The 11,027-nt window shown below is 47.1% G+C and overlaps 1 protein-coding gene across 1 annotated transcript; it reads left to right on the top strand.

Moving 5' to 3' along the window:
- The first annotated feature begins 337 nt into the window (after window positions 1-337).
- Window positions 338-8,482, top strand: LOC144768638 (gap junction beta-1 protein-like). Its single transcript, XM_078652448.1, has 2 exons — window positions 338-451; window positions 7,115-8,482. Exon 2 carries the CDS (start codon window positions 7,123-7,125, stop codon window positions 7,852-7,854), a length of 732 nt encoding a protein of 243 aa, XP_078508574.1. The 5' UTR covers window positions 338-451; window positions 7,115-7,122; the 3' UTR covers window positions 7,855-8,482.
- The last annotated feature ends 2,545 nt before the right edge of the window (window positions 8,483-11,027 follow it).

Consider the following 11,027-nt stretch of genomic DNA (forward strand, 5'->3'; position numbering starts at 1 on the left):
TAGGCAATATTACCAAAACAGCGAAGTTCAAAATTATGGTGCGTCAGAAGGTTTACACTGTTCAATATTAATAACATTGGGTTTTAACTTTCCACTATATTACTAAATGTCGGAATCTGTGTGTATTAAAACGGCACTTGCTCCAAATAGCATACTTTATCAGGCCACATGTATTTTCACCGACCCTGCATAAATGTCCATATTCATATATATGAATGCATTTGTGACGTGTATGTCGTGGGTGTCAAGTGGACTAAGATCACTACGTGTGAATCACCTGTATGGCCTTCCCCTCACAGCGGTCAGAACTCTAGAGCGGATGTGACGTCATCTCAGAATGGAGAGGCTGGTGCTGGCTGAGCGCTGTTTGTGTGGCAGTTGGTGAGGCAGACTGGATTGGATCTGAGATGCACGGGTCTCTAGAGAAGCGCTCCTGTGAGGCAATTCCAAGGTACAGCTTTCACTTTAGAAACCTACCCGATCCCTTCTCTCATAACGTATTATGAGAATCCTGACTATGAACGTGAATTTAGTGAAGAAATCTATATATGGGTGGGGAGCTGTTGAGGTGAGAGATAGACCCTTTTATCAACAGGATCAATAGTAAACCGCTGAGATCCCACTTTGAGCGACAGTAGCGAAAGGGATAATCTCTCGGTTATAAACCTGCAGTAAGGATTATTGAATATGAGAGGTGGGAGGTAGTGGGCTGGCAGTTCACTACACTCTATTTGTCTGAGGGACGGTGGCTGGTTAAGTTCACAGTACAAGTGCACACCAGAAAAAAAAGACCATCAGGCTGCCAGTGATTCCATTTCCATGTGTCAAAGGGTATTTGCTGTCACCTTTCTAAAACGACCCCTCAAGATTTTTGTTTCGACCCTATTGAAAACTGATAAATATAATGAATTGTTAAGTTGGAAGCATTGCTAATACCAGCATGTCTGTTGGGTTGCACAGGCTAGAACAGTAACTGACAGGGTTTTATAAGCCACGTTGTAATAACGTTTGGTTGACCATAGTTTATTGGAAATACCATTTTTATTGAAAATTGCATTTTCAAAACTGATGTGAATAGAACTGAATTAGTTAACCTATCGTTAAGTATAGAGAGATAATGAACTTAACAACAAATATTGGAGGCTAGTATATCCTTCCTAAAGGACTTTTCTGATGCAGAGAAACTCTGTTTCAACATTTGTTTTATGTGTCCTTGTTCTGGTGTACAATAAATGGAATGTTTTACACCAAAGCTGAACACAGTGGACAGCATCATATATGATTCAGCTGTAACAAAGCACATGCCAAATATGAAATAAGTCTTCCGAATGCCTGTCACAGCCCTTAGTTATGGGACAGAGTGAAGGCTCTTGCACTTCAATTACAGAAACTTCTTAGACAAAAATTTCTGTTTGTTGTAAATGTTTGAGACTGTGAGCCCCTTTCCTGGAGCTAGTTATTAAAGTGCCAGATTGGGAAAAGTGGAGTGGTGACTTGAAGAATCCAACACTTAGGAATAAAAATGAGAACATCTCCCGAACAAGTATTCAACAGAAGGTCCCAGCAGTTCTTTAATGTGCGTTTTGCCAGTGTCTTAATGCTCCACCCTTTTTTGATTTTTGTTGAGCATCTTGGAAAGGCAACACTGTTTTTTGGGAGGTATATGTTAACTAAATTGGAAAATTAGTTAAAAAAGTTTAGTTTAAGATTTGTGGTACGTGCAAGAATTTGCCTTTCCATCATTTACAATTTGGATCCAAAGTCTGCTGGTATTGGGTGATAGGGCACAGGACACCACAACTCTTGCCGCTGATCTGCCAATCTCCAGAGTGACCATCTTCCAACTCGGGTGCCAGTGAATGGTCATGGTATGGCTGCGGCTGGGGTCTTGAAGGAGCGGACACTGGAGCAACAATGACTTCCATCTCTCAATCATGACATGAGATTAAGTTCCATAGTTATTTAAAATAATCACAAAATGTAGCGCAGTAAGTAAAGTTGCTCAGTTGTGTTGCATGACTGGGTGAGAGAAAAAAAGCACCATATCTACTAACATGCAGCGCTGTTCTGCTCTCTCCCTACGCTGCCACACGTTTAGCTGCCATGCACAAATGCAGGTGCTCTTGTGCCATAGTGCAAAAGTATCTTTGTTGTAGGACTCGTAGGTTTTGTACAGGAAGAGGTCCCTTCCAGTACATAAAGGATTCCTAACTACCAGCAGTAATGGAAACCCTGTTCTCAGGTCAGGTCGACCCTTCACGCCGCACGGCTCCTCCTGTGAGCCTGTGGCTCTGCCCCACTGCTGCCGCTGCCGGGAGTTCGCTGCTGGTGTGCTCCGCGGCCTGGTGACTGTCTTTTATCCCCTCTGTGCTGCTAATTAGACTTCGTCTTAGCACCTGTATTACTGGTATTCTGTTCTTGGTTTTTGCTTACTGTTCCGTTTTTACTCTCTACTTGCGCCCCTTGCCTTCTGTGCCCCCCCGCTCCCCGCCGCTGCTCCCCTGCGGCTCCGCTCCCTTTTTCCTTCTGTGTCCCGTCCCTCGCCCATTGGCCACCCCGCTCCCGCCTCCCAGCTGCTCCTCCCTCCCACTTCCCCTCTAATGGAAGAAACCGCGCGAAAGCGCAGCGGACGCTACGAAGGCGCGCCAAAGGCAAGCCCGTCTGCGCCCGTCCGCGCCTGGACCGCACCCAGCGCCAGAACCCCTGGACCCCGCGCCCCCCCACAATGCCAGACTGCACTACAACTCCAGCACCCTCCACGCACTCAACACCGGACGAGACCACCCCTGCTACCAGGCCATCCCGAAGCACACCCAAGGGCCCTTCACCTGCCGGAACTGCAGACTCACCAGCATCCAGCCCACCAACCAGAGAACTTAACCACCACCGCTGCATCCTCCTCAACACCCGCTCCGCTCACAAGCACGCCATCGAACTCTGGGAACTCCTAGACACTACCGCCCCGACGTCGCCTTCCTGATGGAGACCTGGCTGAACGCCACCTCAGCACCAGACATCGCCATAGCCATCCCTGAGGGCTACAAGATCTCCCGCAGAGACCGCACCAACATAGGGGGAGGGGGTATCGCCATCATCCACAAGGACACCCTCAGAGTCTCAACCAACACCGACAACACCCTCACCACTGCCGAACACATGCACTTCCAGATCCACACCGACCCCAACACGACCCTCAGAGGAACTATCGTCTACAAACCACCCGGACCACGACCACAGTTCAACGACACCATCGCCGACCTAGTCAGCACCCACGCCCTCGCCTCCACGGACTACATCCTCCTCGGGGACCTGAACTTCCACCTCAGGAGCAACAACGACACCAACTCCACTGCCCTGATCGGCAAACTCGCCAACCTCGGACTCAAACAGCTCGTGATGACACCCACCCACGCCACTGGATGCATGCTGGACCCCATTCTCTCCGCAAGCCCTCACGTCTCCTTCAACCACACCACCGAACCCCACTGGACCGACCACAGATGCGTCCACTTCACCTTCAGGAAACCTACCACACACCACCGCACCCAACAGCTGCCAGGCCGCTGCTGGGGCAAGGTCACCAAGGACCAACTGACTACCACCCTCGCCCTGAGACCACCCGCCGACCCCATCGACCCCGACACCGCCGCCACTAACCTCAAACAGTGGATCAACGACTGTGCCAACACCCTCGCCCCTCTCAAGACCTCCACATCCAACCAAACCAACAAGAAAGCCGCCTGGTTCACTGAAGACCTCCCGACCTCCAAGCGCACCTGCCGGAAACTGGAGAAGAAATGGCTCCACGACCGAACACCAGACAGCCACACAGCAAACAGAACGCCACACGCAGACACCACCAACTCATCAGGACCGCCAAGAGGACCGCCTTCAAGGACCGCCTAGACAACAACGCACACAACACCAAAGAGCTCTTCTGCATCGTGAAAGAACTCTCCAACCCCAGCTCCAACACCAAAAACATTCCACCATCACAGGACCTGTGCGACTCCCTGGCCACCTTCTTTCACTGCAAGATCATCGACATCCACGACAGCTTCAACCCCCACACCCCCGCACCCACCACTGAGACCACCACCCCTGCGACCTCCACCCGCACCAGTCGCCTGACCGCCTGGTCCACCGTCAGCAATGAAGACACCATCAAAATCATGAACTCCATCCACTCCGGATCCCCTTCCGACCCTTGCCCTCACCACGTTTTCAACATAGCCAGCACTACCATCGCGCCCCACCTACAGAAAACAATCAACATCTCCTTCGAGACAGCAACCTTCCCGGAAAGCTGGAAGCACGCCGAGATCAAAGCCTTACTGAAGAAACCCAAGGCGGACCCCATGGACCTCAAGAACTTCCGGCCCATCTCCCTGCTCCTGTTCCCGGAAAAAGTGACAGAGAAGATCATCAACAAACAGCTAATCTGCTACCTCGAAGACAACAACATCCTGGACCCCTCCCAATCCGGTTTCTGCAGAAACCACAGCACCGAGACCGCCCTCATCGCCACCACCGACGACATCAGGATCCTGATGGACAAAGGAGAAAAACCACCCTCATCCTCCTGGACCTAACAGCAGCCTTCGACACGGTCTGCCACCGCACCCTATCAGCACGCCTCCATGACGCCGGAATCCAAGAGTAGGCCCTGGCCTGGACCACATCCTTCCTCTCCGGCAGAACCCAGAGCGTCCGCCTCCCACCCTTCCGCTCAAAAAACACCGAGATCATCTGCGGCGTCCCACAGGGATCCTCCGTCAGCCCGACGCTGTTCAATATCTACATGTCACCGCTCGCCCACGTCGCACGACAACATAACCTCAACATCATCTCCTACGCCGACGACACCCAGCTGATCATATCCCTCACCGACGACCCCCAAACCGCCAAAGCCAACCTCCACAGAGGAATGAAGGCCATCGCCGACTGGATGAAGGACAGCAGACTGAAGCTGAATTCAGAAAAGACGGAGGTCCTCATCCTCTGACCCACTCCATCAGCCTGGGACGACACCTGGTGGCCCACATCGCTAGGCACAGCCCCGGAACCCACCGACCATGCACACATCCTGGGGTTCATCCTCGACTTCACCCACTCCATGACCAAGCAAGTCAACGCCGTCTCTGCATCCTGCTTCAACACCTTCCGAATGCTTCGCAGTATCTTCAAATGGATCCCTCCCGACACGAGGAAAACCGTCACCCTTGCCCTCTTCACCAGTAGACTCGACTACGGGAACACCCTCTACTCAGGAACTACCACCAAGCTCCTGAGATGACTACAACGAATCCAGAACGCCTCAGCATGATTGATCCTCAACGGCCCCTGACGCAGCCACATCACACCCCATCTGAGAGGCCTACACTGGCTCCCCGTGAACAAGAGGATCACCATCAAACTCCTCATCCACGCACACAAAGCACTACACAACACCGGACCTACATACCTCAACGACCGACTCAGCTTCCACACCCCCACTCGCAGCCTCCGCTCTGCCAACCTCGCCCTTGCCACAGTTCCCCGTATCTAGAAAACCTCCGCCGGCGGCAGATCCTTCTCCTACCTCACCGCCAAGACCTGGAATGCACTCCCCACCAGCCTCCGACAGACCCAGGACCTGCCGGCCTTCAGAAGACTTCTCAAGACCTTGCTCTTCGATCAGTAGCAGCCCCCCCCCCAGCGCCTTGAGACCCTCACGGGTATGTAGAGCGCTTTAGAAATGCAGTGATTGATTGATTGATTGATTGATTGAAATCTCCCACCGCATTAGTCTACTCAATTTATTCTGTCCATTTGGGTGCTCAACCCTGAGCTTCCACCCACAAATAAACCCTTCACAGGTTCATAATACATATACACAAAGGGGAAGCTCTAAAAACGATATCACGGTTCAAAACATTTTAATAATACTATGAAAAAAAGGATTACATTCCCAACCATCCGTGGTGTTGTATCATCTTCACAACAATATTGATTACATACGACAGACTTAGGCACAATGGATTGTTAAAATCCGGGTTTATTCTTCAGTCTTCTTGACAATCACACATCATTTCAACCCATCCAATCCATAAAGTTTGCAGTATTTCCCCATTTTATATAAGTACAAAAACTATGTTTTAAGGTGTTAACCAGTATGTGTGTGTGCTGTAGAATACAGCGCGCATGCAAAGAGGGAAAAATTAGGAGAAATTAATAGAAAACATTTCTCCACGTTTGGCCTGCAACAAGGAAGCACAGGATTTTGGCACAAATCCCTTCCTACAATTCTTTTTAAATGGGGATTTGCATCAAAACCCATGGTGGTGGAATGAGAATGCCCATGCGCCACCCATGGAACACCCCCTTCATGCAAAGTAACGCAGGGCAACGTATTGCACAGTTTTGCATCACTTTTAGTTACAATCCAAGTAAATACTACTACTACATTTTGCATCAGATTTGCGTTAAAGAAGTAACGCAAACCAGACGAATATCTTTGTAAATCAGGGCCTGCGTTTATAGAAGGTGGGTTGGGGAGGGATAGAGACTATCAGATGAAGATTTCCAGGCTCGGTCAAATGGCTAGGGAGCACAAAGAGATGTCAGCTCCTCTCTCACTAGATGAAAAGGGAAGAGGTGACTGAAGGGAACAAGAGGTAGGGAATTGGTGATTTTTTGTACACAGGGACTGGCCAAGCTGGGCATTAGGCATTTCCATGGGAGGCCAGAAGGGAGGGGGTCGGTTTTGTTACTGGGAGCTGGTTTTGCAGCAGTGCTGCAATATCAGGCCCCAGTAACAAAAGCAGCAGGCAAGCATAACCACACACTTTTGTTTCCAGCCTCCCAGGGCCAGCCAGTGTTTCACACTTTTACCCAGCCAAACTCCCCTTGTAGTGGTCAGGCTTGCTCACTACACAGCTTGGCTACTTAGATGCTAGAGTAGATTAGTGGATCATAAGAGACTTTGCAGTAGTTAGGTGTGTGCCACGGTGATTGGTGTGGGTGGTTGTTGTGTTGTTGAATGTGTATTGGGGTGAGTGAGTATTAGGGTGGCTAATGCACACTGGTTTTCTCCTTACTTCTTGCCTCTTGTTTTTATCTCTCATCCTCACAGCCTTCAAGATGGCCATGGTCACTGGTCTGGTTCCCATTTTGCGCGCGGCCATCGATGCAACCACGGATTACAATGGACGTAGTGTGTGGTTTGGCTGCCTGAGTGTCCGTCTGATCACCCTCTTCATCGCTGAAAGACCCTGGTCCAAACTTGATTTTGACTTCCAGTGTAATGGCAATGCAAGTGAGTTCTGCCGCAAGAGCTGCTTCAATGCTCATTTTGACATTGCCATAGTCTCATTTTGGAACCTCACATTTCTTCTCTTTCTCACTTCTGTGCTTCTGATGGAGCTTTTTGCCTGGCAGCTCCACCACAATCTTGTGAAATCCAAGATGAAGGAAGCGGCAAAGCGAGTAACCGAGGGGCAGAGTGATCTCACCGGTGTCAACGGCAAAGATCCACCACGTACTGAAATCACGATCGACTTCCATCGGCAAAAGAGGTTGCTGGGCATATACCTCACATGTGTCATTCTGCGTCTGATCCTTGAGACGAGCTTCATTTACCTACTGGTGATTTACCACCTTCCAAAGGTAGTTGAGTCACCAATTAACTGCAGTACTGGTCCGTGTTCAGGGCCCTACATTTGCATGGTGCGAGGCACTGCAGATAAGCGAATGTCCATCTTCATGCTCTGTGGCATATCAGGGGTCATCATTGTTACCTCTGTCATCTTTGCACTGTACAGCACTTGTCATTACATGCTATTCCATCGCAAGTTTGAAGGCAGGCCGATTTAAAGTTGCAGGGCTTCTCAAGTGCAAAGTGGGGCAGTGCTTTGGTTCCCAAGTGTCTACGGAAAGAGCAGGCGAGCACAGAACCATCACCGCTGTTCTGTTAACCCTCTCTACACCACTGACAAACAACAGTTGCCACAACTGACCGTCTTCAATGATCAACCACTGAGAGGATGGGTGATTTTATGAAATTGCCTCTGTGTTTGCCTTCGTGCCTCTGACACGCTTGCTGGATATTTATCAGCCCTCCTTCTTCCTCCAACCAGCTCAATGTAAGCTTCAAAATGTTGCAGTGTAATGGTACCCTCAAGGGGGAGTTCTGACCGAAGAAAGTCCTTGGAAGGGGTGAGCCAGATATATTGACAATGGAGGAACCTAGAGAAGACAAATATATGCCTAGGGCCCTCATCTAAAGAGTATGATTGGTGAAATTACTTGGTGGGTCATCTGCTGACTGCTCTGTAGAAAACCTAAGTGGCAACCCTGAATAGTTTTATGCATTGTATAAATAGCAGTCATTTTGATTTCCATTCCATTCTCTCATTGAGCCCAGTAGGTGAATTCTTCAACTTACTTTTATGTATTTTTCCTACAAATGCATTTAAAAAATATAAAACGGCTTTTTCAACGACATCTGGATGTATTTAATGCAACTGCATGGAGAGAGGTGGCACTCTTTATTCCTGGAGAGCGGGTTCAAGGGAAAAGTCTATCAAATTAAGTCCCTGACTTTGAAAACGACGGTTTAATCCCAGTGTTGCCAATTGGGAACTAGAGGCCATGAGTTCTAAAATTGGTCAAACTGTGTGAGCTTCAGTAAATCAACTTTGCTCCCTGTACCTCACCACCCTTGTCAAACAAACACTAGGGTGTTACATGCCTACCTTTTACATGAAAGCTCATGTGGCGTAAAACATTGTGTCAATTTACTTACCATTGAGAGGGACCATGGCCAGTGGGCAAGGTTACTCAGAACAACACAAATGCCTCTGCAGCTCTTGCTAAATCTAGTCTAGGAGCCCTTGAAAGCATCCATGTTAAGCTCTTTCTTAAAAACGGATTCAAATACAGTTTTTGAATGATGGTGTTACTGGGGATCCGGCTGATAGGCTTGTTTAAAGCATTCCTTGGTAATTGCTTGAAGAAAGAAAAAAAATCCCCAAAGTCAAATTTTCACCAAATTTCTATGGGAAGGTATAATTAAAATTAGAGAAACTAGCATTGATTCTGATCATCATTAACGGCACCATTAAAGACAACCCATGTTAAAGTATCAGCTACCAGGAATATTCTTTACTTCTGTGTTTAGAATGTGCATTGTTTCCTTAGGCTGTAAAACACTTTATTTTTCCCATCCTTTGTACTAAAGCCTAATTTTCTAGAAGTAGCTGTCACTGGAACGTTTTTCACAGCTTAACAAATAGTTTATGTGATTTCTTTCAATTTTCAGGTTTATTGTAAACCTGTGAGCCACAGCTTTGTGCAACCTTTCATTGTCTGATGCTATATAATTACCAGTTATTGAAATGGACAGGTCAGCATGATATATTCTTCTTCTTCTTTAATCTATTGAAAACCAAACAGGTTGCTGTGATTTATTTACCCCCCTGTTTCCTTATCTTCAAGGCAGGAAGTGGAAATTGCTACGTGAAGGTGGGCTCGGTAACTTATAAAGGGAGCGTGTGGTGATCAGACAGCACAAATGTGCTGAAGCTTGTAACTTAGAGTTATTCCAGATAGTAGTTTCTGAATGGCCTAATAATGTCTGTCCCATATGGGTTTTACAAGGATTAGAGGAAAGATAGGGCTTGCCTGGGTCTGAATTCCCATACTCCTATCAATCGTGTTGACTTATTCAGACTGGGTTGTAAAAGAATGAATGCATACATTTATTGCACAGTTATTAAAAAATCACAACATTCTATAAATCTTCACTACACTACACTACTACACTACACTACACTCAACATTAGGTGTAACGAAAAGCCATCAGTCTGAAAGGAAATTAGGGCATGGCAGTCCAGACTTTTATGCCCACAAATTCGATAGCATCTGTAAATAGAAAGGAACATTTCCATGAAAGCCTATGCTGGCTAGTGGGAGCCTGCAAAAGTCTAAAGTTTATGTGGTTATGTCTAGTTTGGACTGACAAAGGAGTAAGGGGGTATCTCTGAACTCCACTTCAAGCAGGATGCTGAAGTATATGTATCAATTTCACAGTGATCAAATTACAATTCTTCACAAGAAGGATTATTACAATCTACCCCTTTCGACTTCGCTCTTAAACTGTGTGGTTAGTTATGTTTACACCATAATTCCCTTAACTAAGATGATTTTTAAGGAGTATATATTAAGTAAAAAGTCCAACAACTACACTGGTAAATCATGCCAGTAACATTGTTAACTCGAGCACACTCCTCGATGTGTCATGGTTTGCTTGGAATACCCTCTGAAAGTCAACTAGGAAAGCCCTGTCATCACCGTGGACACATGGAAGTCCCAAATACATGCCTAAATTAGGCCTGTGATGAAGCCTTTCATAGATAGATGGAATTAAAACACCCACATACTTTGGAAATCAAAATTGCATGTAGTTTGTCTCTAAAGGCAATTTTCCCTTATTTTAATTTTTTTGGAACTCTTTTTTATTGATTATGCTCAAGGTCCCATGCAATACACAGCAATGATCAGAAGAAACATAGCAAACATCAGTACAGTGCATAATTTGCCTAACCCTTAGTGAAGAGTAGCGCTGCGGTCTTACAAGGAAGCTTTGTGTAATGCTGCACCATTGCAATGGTCAGGGCATTAGGTTTAGCTGTAAGCTGATTCTCGTGATCCCTAAAGCTTTAGTCAGATATTATTCATATTTGGTATATTTGGACAAGCTGTTAATAGCTCTCCAACTTAAAAACTTAAGTCTGTCACTTCTGCAACTGCAGGACTTCACCGAGCCAGGTCCAACTGCTCCTGATTGCAGTGTTATTGAAGGATCTGTGGACTTCCAGTACAGCAGTGTTCTCAGCTCATGTCACCAGAAGGCAAATCAAGTTGTGTCTTAATATGAATAGCTTAATGCGTTGAAAATCGAAAACTTGCACCATAACGAAAATTCTGTATGACCTCCCACTATTTGGATAAACTAGTCCCACTATTTTCTGTATTCTATGTGTAGC

The sequence above is a fragment of the Lissotriton helveticus genome, chromosome 7, assembly GCF_964261635.1.
Source record: "Lissotriton helveticus chromosome 7, aLisHel1.1, whole genome shotgun sequence".
Lineage (NCBI taxonomy): Eukaryota > Metazoa > Chordata > Amphibia > Caudata > Salamandridae > Lissotriton > Lissotriton helveticus.

Coding starts and splice junctions, on each gene's coding strand:
- LOC144768638 (XM_078652448.1), top strand. CDS start 7,123: ATGGCCATGGTCACTGGTCTGGTTCCCATTTTGCGCGCGGCCATCGAT.